This window comes from Hyla sarda, chromosome 5, assembly GCF_029499605.1.
Source record: "Hyla sarda isolate aHylSar1 chromosome 5, aHylSar1.hap1, whole genome shotgun sequence".
In the NCBI taxonomy this organism is placed as follows: Eukaryota; Metazoa; Chordata; class Amphibia; order Anura; family Hylidae; genus Hyla; species Hyla sarda.
The window spans coordinates 129102180-129118642 of NC_079193.1; the positions used below are offsets into that span (position 1 = coordinate 129102180).

At 48.3% G+C, this 16463-nt stretch overlaps 1 protein-coding gene across 1 annotated transcript in view; it reads left to right on the plus strand.

Annotated features, from left to right (window-relative positions):
- Window positions 1-7931: 7931 nt before the first annotated feature.
- Window positions 7932-16463, plus strand: part of LOC130273447 (maternal DNA replication licensing factor mcm6) — a 321467-nt gene continuing 312935 nt past the window's right edge. The window contains exons 1-2 of the mRNA XM_056520266.1: window positions 7932-8245; window positions 8943-9110. Of these exons, the coding sequence (XP_056376241.1) occupies window positions 8172-8245; window positions 8943-9110 (242 nt within the window). The 5' untranslated portion in view covers window positions 7932-8171. The remainder of the gene's footprint in view (window positions 8246-8942; window positions 9111-16463) is intronic.

Sequence of the window (16463 nt, forward strand, 5' to 3'; positions counted from 1 at the left end):
TTCGCAACCCGCCCGGCGCGCGGCGGGATGCGAAATTCACTGGGACGTATGAGTACGTCCCTGGTCCTTTAGACCCATGGCGCAGGGACGTACTCATACGTCCGTGGTCCTTAAGGGGTTAAGGACTGAACCCTAGGACCTTTTTTTTGCAATTCTGACCACTGTCACTTTATGCATTAATAGCTCTGGGATGCTTTTACCGTTTATTCTAATTCCGAGACAGTTTTTTCTTGACATATTCTACTTTTACACAGTGGTAAACTTCCGTCGTTACTTGTATCCTTTCTTGGTGAAAAATCCCAAAATTCCATGAAAAGTTAGAAAATTTGGAATTTTTCTAAATTTGAAACTCTCTGTTTGTAAGGAAAATGGATATTCCAAACAAATTATATACCGTATATACTCGAGTATAAGCCGACCCGAGTATAAGCCGAGACCCCTAATTTCAACCCAAAATCCCAGGAAAAGTTATTGACTCGAGTATAAGCCTAGGGTGGGAAATACATCATCCCCCCCTGTCATCATCCAGACCCCCGTCATTAACATCCTCATCATCATCACCGCCTGTCATCATCCAGACCCTCATCATCATCCCCTTGTCATCATCCCACACATCCCCCATTCATCATCCCCTTGTCATCATCCCCACCCCCCTTCATCATCCCCACCCCCCTTCATCATCCCCTTGTAATCATCCCACACCCCCCCTTCATCATCCCCTTGTCATCATCCCCACCCCCCTTCATCATCCCACACCCCCCCTTCATCATCCCCTTGTCATCATCCCACACCCCCCCTTCATCATCCTCTTGTCATCATCCCCACCCCCCTTCATCATCCCACACCCCCCCTTCATCATCCTCTTGTCATCATCCCACACCCCCCCCCTTCATCATCCTCTTGTCATCATCCGCCCTCAGTGGTCTTCAACCTGCGAACCTCCAGAGGTTTCAAAACTACAACTCCCAGCAAGCCCGGGCAGCCATCGGCTGTCCGGGCTTGCTGGGAGTTGTAGTTTTGAAACCTCCGGAGGTCCGCAGGTTGAAGAACACTGCGGCCTTCAACATCATCCAGCCCCCTCTCACCCCCTTTAGTTCTGTACAGTACTAGCCTCCGCTCGGCACTGGTCCGGTGCTGCAGGGCTGTCCGGTGAGGAGGTCGTCGTGGGATAGTGGTTCCGGGCTGCTATCTTCACCGGGGGCGCATCTTCTCCGCGCTTCCGGTCCGGAATAGAGGCGTTGCCTTGACGATGACGCAAAAGTACGTTGGTAATGAACGTACCTCTGCGTCGTTGTCAAGGCAACGTGACTATTCTGGGGCCGGGCCCGAAGCGCTTAGAAGAGGCCTCCCCGGTGAAGATAGTAGCCCGGAACCACTATCCCACCGGACCACCTCCTCTCCGGACAGTCCTGCAGCTCCGGACCAGCGCCGAGCGGAGGTGAGTACTGTACAGAACTAAAGGGGGTGAGAGGGGGCTGGATGATGTCGAAGGCCGCAGTGGTCTTCAACCTGCGGACCTCCGGAGGTTTCAAAACTACAACTCCCAGCAAGCCCGGACAGCCGATGGCTGCCCGGGCTTGCTGGGAATTGTAGTTTTGAAACCTCTGGAGGTCCGCAGGTTGAAGACCACTGCGGGTGGAGAGTTCACTCGAGTATAAGTCGAGGGGGGTGTTTTCAGCACGAAAAATCGTGCTGAAAAACTCGGCTTATACTCGGGTATATATGGTACTGATTTACATATACAATATGTCTACTTTATATATGCATCATAAAGTTGACATGTTTTTACTTTTGGAAGACATCAGAGGGCTGCACAGTATAGCAGCAATTTTCCAATTTTTCGCAAAATGTTCAAAATCTGAATTTTTAAAGGACCAGTTCAGTTTTGAAATCGATTTGAGGGGTCTTCATATTAGAAATACCCCACAAATGACCCCATTATAAAAACTGCACCCCCAAATTATTCAAAATAACATTCAGAAAGTGTGTTAACCCTTTAGGTGTTTCACAGGAATAGCAGCAAGGTAAAGGAGAAAATTCTAAATCTTAATTTTTTACACTCGCATTTTCTTGTAGACCCAGTTTTTTAAATTTTACAAGGGATAAAAGGAGAAAAAGCCCCCAAAATTTGTAACTCAATTTCTCTCGAGTAAGTAAATACCTCATATGTGGATGTCAAGTGCTCTGTGGGTGCACTAGAGGGCTCAGAAGGGAAGGAGCGACAATGGGATTTTGTAGAGTGAGTTTTTCTGAAATGGCTTTTTGGGGGGCGTGTCCCATTTAGGAAGCCCCTGTGGTCCCAGGACAGCAAAATAAACCAACATGGCATACTATTTTGGAAACTACACCCCTCAAGGAACGTAACAAGGGGTCTGCTGAGCCTTAACACCCCACAGGTGTTTGACGGCTTTTCGTTAAATTTGGATGTGTAAATGAATTTTTTTTTTCACAAAAATGCTGGTTTTCCCACAAATTTTACATTTTTACAAGGCGTTATAGGAGAAATGCCCCCCAAAATTTGTAAACCCATCTCTTCTGAGTTTGGAAATACCCCATGTGTGGATGTCAAGTGCACTGTGGGCGCACTACAATGCTCAGAAGAGAAGGAGTCTACACACCTCAAGTAACATAACAGTGAGCCTTAACATCCAACAGGTGCTTGACAAATTTCCGCTAAAGTTGGACGTGAAAATGAAAAAAGGAGATCTTTGTCTACTTAACGTAAAATCTCTTTCTCGAAGGATCCATTGGGGGACACGGTGGTTGTATGCTGCTGTCTCTAGGAGGTGTGACACTATGGTAATAAAAAAAGTCGGCTCCTCCCAGCAGGATATACCCGCCTTCAGGCCCTGAGCTAATCAGTTTAAGTTCAGAGCAATAGGAGGAGACCAACAGGTCAAAGAAAGACCCAAAACTGTCCAAAAACCAGAAGAAAGAAACATAACTGAACACACCCTCGGGCAGAGAACCAAAGGAAACCCCAAAAAGGGCGGGAGCTGTGTCCCCCAATGGATCCTTCGAGAAAGAGATTTTACGGTAAGTCAAAAATCTCCTTTTCTTTATCGGCTCCATTGGGGGACACAGACCTTGGGACGTACCAAAGCCGTCCCTTGGGTGGGCAGATAAGCAGTCAGGCAGACGGCCGACCCACTGCCGCCTGCAACACTTTACGACCCAGACTAGCATCAGCCGATGCGAAGGTATGAACTCGGTAGAACCTCGAGAAAGTGTGCAAAGACGACCAGGTAGCCGCCTTGCAAATCTGAGAGGCCGAGGCCCTATTCTGGAGAGCCCAGGATGCCCCAACAGAACGGGTAGAATGAGCCACAACCCTGAAAGGCTTCCGAAATGGCGGACCGAATCCATCGAGAAATGGTGGCCTTGGCAGCAGGTTGTCCCTTACGACGACCTTCCGTAATGACGAAAAAGGAATCACACTGACGAAACGAAGAAGTGATGGAGAGATAAGACCGAACAGCCCGAACTACATTCAGCTTGTGTAGTAAGCGCTCCTTAGGATGAGAAGGACAAAAAGACAGGAGGACGATGTCCTCATTGAGGTGAAAGGCCGAAACCACCTTAGGCAAAAAGGAAGGGTTTGTCAACCTTGTCCTGGTGTATCACCAGAAATGGAGAACGGCAGGAGAGAGCTGCCAATTCAGACACCCTCCGGATGGAGGTGATAGCAACAAGAAACGCCACTTTCCAAGAAATAAGGCAGGGAGACACCTCTCTAAGGGGCTCAAAGGGTTCACCCTGGAGGGCACTCAGAGCCAAATTCAAGTCCCAAGGGGGAGAGGGTGACCCATAAGGAGGAACAGCATGCGCCACTCCTTGAAGGAAGGTCCGGACATGAGAATTAGAAGGCAGGGGCTGCTGGAAGAGAATAGCAAGGGCCGAAACCTGACCTTTAAGTGAACTGAGAGACAACCCCAGTTCTAACCCTGACTTCAAAAAGGAGAGAAGACAGGGGAACCGAGAAGGTTACTGGGGATAAGTCCTGAGCTTCACACCAATGAAAATAAGACCGCCAAGTACGGTGGTAAATTCTTGCGGAGGAGGGCTTATGAGCCCTGAGCATGGTGTGAATGACTTAGGAAGAGAACCCGCGGGCCCTCAAAACCGCGGTCTCAACCGCCATGCCGTCAAATGCAGCGATTGTAAATTGGGGTGGCAAAGAGGACCCTGAGAGAGCCTTTGGCTGTCCGGGCATGCTGGGAGTTGTAGTTTAGCAACAGCTGGAGGCACCTTCTTTGGGAAACACTGAAATAGACAGTGATTTACAGCTCCCAGCAGCTCTTTATTACTTTTATATGTAAGGACTTGCTTTATCCATATTAATGTAGAGAGTGAAAAAATGGGGTTTGTTGAGAGCGCTCCTGTGTGACGACGGCGGTCAAATGAAGCAGAGGTCTGAGCCGGCACTTACGCAGGACTAACTTTTATTGAAAAAAGAAGTCAAACAGGTAAAACAGGACAAATGCGTTTCAGCGCTCGCTAGCGTCTTCCTCGGGTCCACAATAATAGCTACAGAAAGAACATATACATAAATGTCAAAATAAATAGAAATACAAAGACTTAAAAAGCACACATAAAAAAGGGGGTATAAAGGTGATGACCAGGAGAGTGATAAAACAAGTGGTCTAAAAACAAGTAAAAACCAACAAGTGAAAAAGGACTTGAATGTATAGGCCTATATGGAGGGAGTTGTGAATGCACATCATTTGCCATGTCCCTAGGCATACAGATGTGGACATGGGACATGTGCAGGGGCTTATAACAGAAATGTAACTCAGACGTGTGCTGAAAAAAGGGGGGAGTTGGAACCAGGATAAGGTGGACCAATCCCCCTAGCGGGGATGCAGTGGGCGGGCTGCACCACAATGGTGATTAATGTCCAGCCTGGGGAGGGTTTGTGGTGGACTCCGTGGCTGTATTACAGGCCGGCGGGTTCACAGGCGCAGTGGTAGGATGCAAAGAGTCAGGGCGGGCATCTGGGCGGGGAACAAGGTTCCCTGGAGCACCGCTGTGAAGTGAGTGAAAGGGCTGTGAGCCGAGCTGCGGGCATCTAGTCGGGGACCGGAGTTCCCAAGAGCGCCATCGGGTGGTGGGTGGGAATGGGTACTTGCGCTGCGGGCATCTCAACGGGGAACGGAGTTCTCCAGAGCGCCGCCGGGCAGAGGGTAGGAGGAGTAGGTACTTACATAGTTACATATAGTTACATAGTTAGTATGGTTGAAAAAAGACATATGTCCATCAAGTCCAACCAGAGAATTGAAGGGAAGGGTGTAAGGGAATAAGGGAAAGGGATGTAGTTTTATAATTCTGCATAAGCATTAATGTTATTTTGTTCCAGGAATGTATCTAACCCTGTTTTAAAGCTGTTAATTGTTCCTGCTGTGACCAGTTCCTGAGGTAGACCGTTCCATAAATTCACAGTCCTCACGGTAAAGAAGGCGTGTCGCCCCTTTAGACTAGACCTTTTCTTCTCCAGACGGAGGGAGTGCCCCCTCGTCCTTTGGGGGGGTTTAACCTGGAACAGTTTTTCTCCATATTTTTTGTATGGGCCATTTATATACTTATATACGTTTATCATATCCCCCCTTAAATGTCTCTTCTCAAGACTAAACAATTGCAACTCCTTTAATCGCTCCTCATAGCTAAGATGTTCCATGCCCCATATCCATACGTTTGTGTAGTCCTGGCTAGGGTTCCTGCAGGCGGGCATTTGGATCCAGAGTGTCGGCGCTCCGTTATATACACGGGTGCCACGTGTGAGGTTACTTGCGCACTGAGTGACGCGGCGTGAAGGAAGTCACTTCCGGTCATGCGCAGTGGATAGCGGGATCGCCAATATCGCCGGGGGAGTTATGCAGGCGCATGGGGTGGCTGATATGCGTGGCAGGCGCATGTGGTGGCTGGTATGCACATAGTGGGGTGCAGTTAATGTCTGGTGCAGACCCCAAATAAGCTCCCAGTGTGGGATAGGATGAATGTGGTGAACAGAGCCAATAAATAAAGGATCTGGATGACCGGATTGGATGGATGTTGTCCTGGGGGTTTGTCAGGGGGCATGGGTATGTGGGTGGGGGGGAGGGCTGGATAGTCAGGCTGGGATGGGGCAGGTTGAGGGTGGAGGGGTGACTAGGGTAGGTCGGGGTGGGATGGGATGAGATGAGGGTGGAGGGGTGGCTGGGGTGGGTTAGGGTGGGACAGAGTGAGAGAGGTGGTGTAGGGGGGGGGAAAGAAGGGGGAGGAGCAGCCAGGGGGAAAAAAGGGGGGAGGAGCCAGGGGGGGGGGGCGGCCATGTGGGTGGACAGGGATGGGGAGGGGAAAGAAGAGAGGGGGGAACTGGGGGTTGCATATGGAGGTGTGATCATAACTCTATGCATTTGTTTAAACCGTCCGGCATTAGGCATTTCAATTTGTAGATCCAATAGGCTTCCCGTTTGTTCACAGCTATGCGAACCTGTTCATGGGGGGGTTCGAATCTGAATATATCCTCGGTCCTACCCCCTTCCAATCTCACATCTGTTACTATAAACGCTACATAGACGATTTATTCTTTATTTGGAAAGGCGACATGGATCAAGCTAATCGATTCATACAGCATTTGAACAGCAACAACTGGGGACTGGAATTCACTCCTACTCTGGACCCCAGATCGATAATCTTCTTGGACCTACAAGTGAGCCACCACCTCGGAAAAATAATTACCACCACACACTTCAAAAAGTTGGATCCAAACAGCTTCTTGGACTCCCACAGTGCCCATCACAAGAAATGGCTCCTCAATATACCCTACAGCCAGTACAGAAGGATATGCAGGAATTGCACGAACCTTTCGGACTACAAGACACAATCCAAGATTTTACAAAATAGATTCTTACAAAAAAGCTACCCACCAACACTATTGAAAAGCGCATTCCTCTCCAACTTGGCCATTGAACAAACCACCCTCCTACCATCAGATACACCGAAACAGAAAGAAAAGGCAAAAACCAACAACTATGGCTATAATTTCATCACTACTTACACCCAGGAACACCAACAGATCAAAAAAATCTTGGATAAACCATCAAGAACATACTTGCTCCGAGCCGTTTAAGAAAAGGGAAAAACGAAAAAGCTACACACCCTCACTCCGGGATCCTACAGATGTGGGAGCAAAGGATGCCTCTGTTGCCAAACTATTCTACACGGAAGACAATCCTTCACTTCAAAAAACATCACTACGACATTTAAAATACAGTCACATATGGACTGCGGGTCCTCGTTTTTCATCTATTTGATTGACTGTGCATGTGGCACCTACTACATCTGCAGGACCACCCAGACCCTAAGGAAACGTCTCAACGGCCACAGGCATAACTGTCAAATAGGCAGAGTGTGTCAAGACACATCCTGGAAGACCACAGCAAGGACTTCTCGTGTTTGAAGATTACGCCTATCGAACACATCCCCGCTGAATTGGACAACAGACAAGCAGCCCTGAACAAATGGGAAGCCTATTGGATCTACAAATTGAAATGCCTAATGCCAGACGGTTTAAACAAATGCATAGAGTTATGATCACACCTCCATATGCAACCCCCAGTTCCCCCAACCCTCTCTTCTCCCCCCCCCATCCCTGTCCACCCTCATGGCCACCCTTCCCTACCCTCGGCTCCTCCCCCCTTTTTTCCCCCTGGCGGCTCCTCCCCCCTTCTTCCCCCCCCCTACACCACCCCTCTCACTCTGTCCCACCCTAAACCACCCCAGCCACCCTCACCTTGCCCCATCCCATCCCATCCCGACCTACCCTAGTCACCCCTCCACCCTCACCCTGCCCCATCCCAGCCTGACTATCCAGCCCTCCCCCCCCACATATCCATGCCCCCTGACACACCCCCAGGACAACATCCATCCAATCCGGTCATCCAGATCCTTTATTTAACGGCTCTGTTCACCACATCCATCCTATCCCACACTGGGAGCTTATTTGGGGTCTGCACCAGACATTAACTGCACCCCACTATGTGCATACCAGCCACCACATGCGCCTGCCACGCATATCAGCCACCCCATGCGCCTGCCTAACTTCCCCGGCGATATAGGCGATCCCGCTATCCACTGCGCACGGCCGGAAGTGACCTCACACGCTGTGTTGCAGAACCCTAGTGGCGGCACCCATGTATATAACGGAGAGCCGACACGCTGGATCCAAATGCCCGCCTGCAGGAACCCTTGCCAGGACTACACAAACGTAAGTACCTACTCCTCCCACCTCCTACCCTCTGCCCGGCGGCACTCTGGAGAACTCTGTTCCCCATTGAGATGCCCACAGCGCAAGTACCCCTTTCCCCCTACCACCCACCACCCGGCGGCGCTCTGGGGAACTCAGGTCCCCGACTAGATGCCCGCAGCCCGGCTCACAGCCCTTTCACTCACCTCACAGCGGTGCTCCGGGGAACCTTGTTCCCCGCCCAGATGCCCGCCCCCAGCCCTGACTCTGTGCATCCTACCACTGCGCCTGTGAACCTGCCGGCCTGTAATACAGCCACGGAGTCCCCCACAAACCCTCCCCAGGCTGGATATTGATCACCATTGTGGTGCAGCCCGCCCACTGCATCCCCGCTAGCGGGATTGGTCCACCTTATCCTGGTTCCAACTCCCCCCTTTTTTCAGCACACGTCTGAGTTACATCCGTTATAAGCCCCTGCACATGTCCCATGTCCGCATCTAAATGCCTAGGGACATGGCAAATTATGTGCATTCACAACTCCCTCCATATAGGCCTACACATTCAAGTCCTTTTTCACTTGTTGGTTTTTACTTGTTTTTAGACCACTTGTTTTATGACCCTCCTGGTCATCACCATTATACCCCCTTTTTTTATGTGTGCTTTTTAAGTCTTTGTATTTCCATTTATTTTGACATTTATGTATATGTTCTTTCTGTAGCTATTATTGTGGATTATTTTTCACTCTCTACATTCGCATCATTGTCCGTCTCCCTCGGCAATACGGAATACAAGGGGTGAGAGCAGCAGACTGTTACCATCTTCATCTCTTCCTACCCCCCACCATACCTCTGAAGCCCCACACACTTCTGTGCGCAACGTCTCAAAGGTCAGTACGTCACCTTGGGTATCGGTGCCGGGTATCTTTTTCATCCTTTTTTCTAAGAAATACTACACAGGGAGCGCCCCGTTGTGTTTTCTCCTCCTTTTTATCTATATTAGTTATCTACCGTATTTATCGGGGTATACCACGCACCGGCCTATAACACGCACCCTCATTTTACCAAGGATATTTGGATAAAAAAAGTTTTTTACCCAAATATCCATGGTAAAATGAGGGTGCGTGTGTGCGCATGTATACCCCGATACACCCCCAGGAAAGGCAGGGGGAGAGAGGCCGTCGCTGCCCGCTTCTCTCCCCCTGCCTTTCCTGGGGTCTAGAGCGCTGCTGCCGGCCCTTCTCTCCCCCTGGCTATCGGCGCCGCTGCCCGTTCTGTCCCCCTGACTATCGGTGCCGGCGCCGATAGCCAGGGGGAGAGAAGTGGCGCCGACAGCCAGGGGGAGAGAAGGGGCAGCGACACCCATTGCCGGCGCCGCTGGCCCGTTGCCTCCCCCATCCCCGGTGGCATAATTACCTGGGTCGGGTCCGCGCTGCTGCAGGCCTCCGGCGCGCGTCCTCTGCGTCGTTGCTATGCACGGCGCGGCGCACTGACGTCATGCGCCGCGATGTGCAGCGCATAGCAACGACGCCGGGGACGCACGCCGGAGGCCTGCAGCAGCGCGGACCAGACCCAGGTAATTATGCCACCGGGGATGGGGGGAGGCAACGGGGCAGGGGGAGAGAAGGGCCGGCAGCAGGGCTCTAGACCCCAGGAAAGGCAGGGGGAGAGAAGCGGGCAGCGACGGCCTCTCTCCCCCTGCCTTTCCTGGGGGTGTATCGGCGTATAACACGCACATAGACTTAAGGCTAAAAATTTTAGCCTAAAAAGTGCGTGTTATACGCCGATAAATACGGTACTTATTTATCTTTAATCCTCACGTTTTCCTATTTTTTGGATGACATTTTGGTGGCTTCAGAACCAATTACCAGGTTTCCATAGAGTTATGGTCTCAACATACAATGAATTCAACATACAATGGTCGTCCTGGAACCAATTAATATTGTAACTTGAGGGACCACTGTATCCGAATCTGTTGTCCAATAATCGGGCTGCTGCGTTTTCTCTGAAAACACCATCTGCCGCCACCTCTTGTGCCTCCTCTTGGTTGTTTTTGATTCCTCCATGTAAAGATATTATTACTATCATAGTCCTTTTTATCGCAAATAAATTTATCGTGCTTCTGCTCCTTAACCTCATTCTCAGTAATTTTGTTTTTCTTTTCTAAATTGCTGAAAAGAAAACTTCAGCTTGTTGCAGGGACAATCTTGTTCGAAGTTCCTTTTTGGTTTTACAAAGCTCTTCTGTAATACTAAGATACTCTTGCTGGTTCCGTTCTAAAACCAAGGCTAGTAACTTTTCAGAATGTGTAGCGTGAGCACTTTTCCAGGTCTCCATGAAGTTCAAATTATCCAAAAACCGTGAAGGGGACACATCCACTTTCTTGGTATGCCTTTAAAGAGTTAATTGTCCAAAAAAGTCTCAATTATTTGTTTGCTAGGTTAGTAACCTTGTATTCGAAAGCCTTCACGCTCAAAACTCTAATTTCATCCAAGCTATTGCAAGACGAAAAAAACGCCCCTGCGCCATCTCGTTCCGTACTATTAGGCCCTGATGATTCTACTTACTGAGTGTCCATATCCATATTCAGATAGTACAGGTGCTGGTGGGTAATACAAACAGGTGCTCAATCTCCAGAATAACTAGGCAAACAAAAAAACATGGAGAGGCAAGAAAGGAGAGGGCACACAAAAAGCTTACTTCACCTGTAATAGAGATCAGAGGCGGACATATCACCTGTTCAGCCGGTTCGGCTGCACAGGGGCCCAGCATGTTAGGGGGCCCACCTAGTGGCCCAGGTCACAGCCTGGGCCTCACAGTCTGGGCCCCTGCAGGGCCCCCTGCCAGTACTTCATACTAAATGCTGCAGCAACAGGTCCCGGACCTGCCGCTGACAGCAGTAATTTACCTTTAAACCGGCCGGGCGAGACGGACAGGCAGGGCCGTCATCAGGGGGGTACAACCGATACCCCAGTAAGGGGCCCGGACCCTCAGGGAGGCCCAACTGGCCCCAACACTCTTTCTTGCGAGTCAGTGAGTGACTGTCACTCACTGACGGCTGGGGGGGCCTTACTGTACACTGACTGACTACATCATATTCTTTTTTCTTATGTTCCAGCCCTGCCCTGTCTGTTGCCCAGACTGGCCAGCGGGGGCTGGAGCGAGCGCCGTCCGGAGGGCAGCACTCTGTCACTTTAAAATGTCAGGGGCTGCAGTTGGTATGAGACATGCCTGTGCGCGGCTCTCAGTTACCAGCAGGGCCTGCTAGTAGCAGCTGACCAGTGACGTCAGCTCACGTGTCCCTCCTCTTCCTGCCCAGTTCCTGCAATAGAGGAGCGGAGCAGCAGGTTACACTGCACACAGGTACTAACTTGTATGGGGGCAGTGTATGATGGCTGTGTGTGTGTGTGTGTGTGTATGTATGGGGGCAGTGTATGATGGCTGTGTGTGTGTGTGTGTGTATGGGGGCAGTGTATGATGGCTGTGTGTGTGTGGGGGGGCAGTGCATGTGTGTATATGATGGCTGTGTGTGTATATAGCAGCTGTGTATGTGTATATAGAAGCTGTGTATGTGTATATAGAAGCTGTATATGTGTATGATGGCCATGTGTGTATACAGGGGCAGTGTGTGTATATAGAGGCAGTGTATGTGTATATAGTGGCTGTATATGTGTGTATGATGGCAGTGTGTGTATATACAGTGGCAGTGTATGTGTATATAGTGGCTGTATATGTGTGTATGATGGCAGTGTGTGTCTATATAGTGGCAGTGTATATGCATATAGAAGCTGTGTATGTGTATGATGGCCATGTGTGTATACAGGGGCAGTGTGTGTATATAGAGGCAGTGTATGTGTATATAGTGGCTGTATATGTGTGTATACAGGGGCAATGTGTGTCTATATAGTGTCAGTGTTTGTATATAGTGGCTGTATATGTGTGTATGATGGCAGTGTGTGTCTATATAGTGTCAGTGTTTGTGTATAGTGGCTGTATATGTGTGTATGATGGCAGTGTGTGTCTATATAGTGGCAGTGTATATGCATATAGAAGCTGTGTATGTGTATGATGGCCATGTGTGTATACATGGGCAGTGTGTGTATATAGAGGCAGTGTATGTGTATATAGTGGCTGTATATGTGTGTATGATGGCAGTGTGTGGCCATGTGTGTATGATGGCAGTGTGTGTCTATATAGTGGCAGTGTATGTGTATATAGTGGCTGTATATGTGTGTATGATGGCAGTGTGTGTCTATATAGTGGCAGTGTATGTGTATATAGTGGCTGTATATGTGTGTATGATGGCAGTGTGTGTCTATATAGTGGCAGTGTATGTGTATATAGTGGCTGTATATGTGTGTATGATGGCAGTGTGTGTATATACAGTGGCAGTGTATGTGTATATAGTGGCTGTATATGTGTGTACGATGGCAGTGTGTGTGTATATATAGTGGCAGTGTATATGCATATAGAAGCTGTGTATGTGTATGATGGCAATGTGTGTATAAAGGGGCAGTGTGTATATATAGTGGCAGTGTATGTGTATATAGTGGCTGTATATGTGTGTATGATGGCAGTGTGTGTCTATATAGTGGCAGTGTATGTGTATATAGTGGCTGTATATGTGTGTATGATGGCAGTGTGTGTATATACAGTGTATGTGTATATAGTGGCTGTATATGTGTGTATGATGGCAGTGTGTGTATATATAGTGGCAGTGTATATGTATATAGAAGCTGTGTATGTGTATGATGGCAATGTGTGTATAAAGGGGCAGTGTGTATATATAGTGGCAGTGTATGTGTATATAGTGGCTGTATATGTGTGTATGATGGCAGTGTGTGTATATATAGTGGCAGTGTTTGTGTATAGTGGCTGTATATGTGTGTATGATGGCAGTGTGTGTCTATATAGTGGGGCAGCCGGAAACGTATAGAGTCTAAAAGAAAAAGGAAAGCCAATTAGGAAGCAACATCAGGATAACAGCTTTTGTTTCACACTAATGTGGAGGATTGTTTGTTTACTTCATGTGACTAATTTTAGAATGTGGGCATTGGGTAACTAATAGTACCTGCAGATATGAAGATGTCCTAAGAACAGTTATGTTGTATGCACTGTATGTATTAAATGCCATTCATTTGATAGCACGCAATAAGAGACTGAGATTGTAGTCTGCCAGAGAGAGGATTTATGCATTGATGTTTTGGAATGTGCTAAAACTCTCAATAATATACTAATAATGAGTGTGACTACAAAACTAACACTACTAATTCTGAATACATGCAAATATATAAAATAACTGACAAGGATTCTTGCGAGAGACATGGAACACATGATTGTATAAGAATGTATATAAGACTAACACATTGATGTTGAAACCCAGCTTTCTGACACTGGGCTGTACAGTGCGACCCAAAATCCGTTGGTAATCCTCAGATTTCATGATGTCTTGTACAAGGCCCCCAGTGCCAGAGGCAGCAAAACAACCCAAAACATCATTGACCTCCACCATATGTCACTGGTGGACAAAATGCTCTATCTTGGTCTCATCTGTCCACAAGACGTTTTCCCAGAAGGATTTTGGTTAATCAAGTTCATTTTGGCAAAATGTAGTCTTGCTTTTTTATGTCTCAGTGTCAGCAGTGGGGTCCTCTAGGGTCCCCTCCATAAGCGTTTCATTTCATTTAAATGTTGACTGACTCTGATGCTCCCTGAGCCTGCAGGACAGCTTGAATATCTTTGGAACTTGTTTGGGGCTGCTTATCCACCATCCGGACTATAATGCGTTTACACCTTTAATTAATATTTCTCTTCCATCCATGCCCAGGGAGATTATCTACAGTGCCATGGGTTGTAAACTTCTTGATAATGTTGCGCACTGTGGACAAAGGCAAATCTAGATCTCTGGAGATGGACTTGTGACCTTGAGATTGTTGATATTTTTCCACAATTTTGGTTCTCAAGTCCTCAGACAGTTCTCTTCTCCTCTTTCTGTTGTCCATGCTTAGTGTGGCACACACAGACACACAATGCCAAGACTAAGTGAACTTCTCTCCTTTTTATCTGCTTTCAGGTGTGATTTTGATATTGCCCACACCTGTTACTTGCCCCAGGTGAGTTTAAAGGAACATCACATTCTTTGAAACAATCTTATTTATCCACAATTTTGAAAGGGTGCCAATAATTTTGTCCAGACCATTTTTGGAGTTTGGTGTGACATTATGTCCAATTTGCTTTTTTCCTCCCTTTTTTGGGGTTAGTTCCAATACACACAAAGGGAATAAACATGTGTATAGCAAAACCTGTGTTACTGCAATCCTTTTCTGTGAGAATTTTATAGAAAAATTTCAGGGGTGCCAACATTTACGGCCATGACTATATGTGTGTATTGGCGCTGTATAGAGGCTGTGTACGCATATGGGGCTGTATATGTGTATTTTCTTAAGGTTGCAGGGTGTAAATGTACGTCCTGCCCCCCTCCAGTTCTATGCTTCATAACCGGTTGGTTAGAGCTGGGACATGTGGCTAATGCCAGAGTTCACCAATCAGGGTGATGTCCAGCATTAACCACATTAGATGCCACAATCAAAGTTCATTGCAGCATCTAAAAGTATGAAAATAGGTTGCCAGATAGCCCAGAGGAGCTGATCGGGACCACAGCAAAATTGTGGTGTCCCGATCAACTCAGCGGAGGGTACCTATCTGCCTCCGGCTCGTCTGATCTGTGCTCCATTAGTGCAGAAAGCTTCAACAGCCTGTAGTAAGGTAGCGCCAATAACACTGATCAATTCTGTGCTATGGCACAGCATTGGTAAGTATATGCAATCTAAAAATTACCTGGGGGCGGGGAGGGGTTGAAGGGGGCCTTGACCTGTGTAAGGGGCCCCAAAATTTCTGATGGCAGCCCTGATGAGAAGGACCGGGGGGGGGGGGGGGGTGTCAGCTGTGTAATAAAGATGAGGTGCTTAAGGTATATGGGGTGAAGAGGAGACTGAGGATGGAGTGCGTGGGGTGTATGGGGGTGATGAGGAGACTGAGGATGGAGTGCATGGGGTGATGAGGAGACTGAGGATGTAGTGCATGGGGTGTATGGGGTGATGATGAGACTGAGGATGGAGTGCATGGGGTGATGAGGAGACTGAGGATGGAGTGCATGGGGTCATGAGGAGACTGAGGATGGGGTGCGTGAGGTGTATGGGGTGATGAGGAGACTGAGGATGGAGTGCATGGGGTGATGAGGAAACTGAGGATGGGGTGCGTGGGGTGTATGGGGTGGTGAGGAGACTGAGGATGGGGTGCGTGGGGTGTATGGGGTGATGAGGAGACTGAGGATGGAGTGCGTGGGGTGTATGGGATGATTCAGTGGTTGGTACAGTATTTGGCAGTATTATATTCATGGAGTACAGTGGTTGGCAGTATTATATTCGGGGGTACAGTGTTTGGCAGTATTATATTCGGGGGTACAGTGGTTGGCAGTATTATATTCAGGGGTACAGTATTTGGCAGTATTATATTCGGGGGTTTGCAGTATTATATTCAGGGGTACAGTGTGTGGTAGTATTATATTCAGGGGTACAGTGGTTGGCAGTATTATATTCAGGGGTACAGTGGTTGGCAGCATTATATTCAGGGGTACAGTGGTTGGCAGTATTATATTCAGGGTACAGTATTTGGCAAGGTTATAATGATTATTGTCATCATACAGAGGATGAGGATCTACTGACAAATTAAGGAACCAATGATGTCCAGGTGTCAGACTCTGCAGAGAAGATGGAAGAAATCCTGGTGTCTGGACCAGATGAAGAAGGAAAGTAAAGACAACAGAGAAGACGTCACTCAGGTCAGTGATATCATTGTGTATTTTCCTAACTGTCCCATCAGAGCTGTAGTCACTGATATCATTGTGTAGTCTCCTGACTGTCCCATCAGCTGTAGTCACTTCAGACATGATGTCAGTTGCAGCTTTCCAACATCTGAGGAGCCACTTGAACCAAGGTGATTGGTGGGGTCCCATGAGTCAGACCCCCACCATAAAAATGGGCTGTTTATTTTAAAATGCCTGGGCCTATTTTTGGTCCCAGTCTGGCCCTGCCTGTAAGTCACTTCTATTACTAAGGAGCCAAGGAACCAGGGGGTGCCAAGGGGTGTTGTGCTAAGTCCAGGGGTGCGAGTGTAAAGGGGAGCACTGCCCTCTGCCTCCCAGCTAGATACGGGTCAGGCTGACCCGGGGGAATACTCACGGG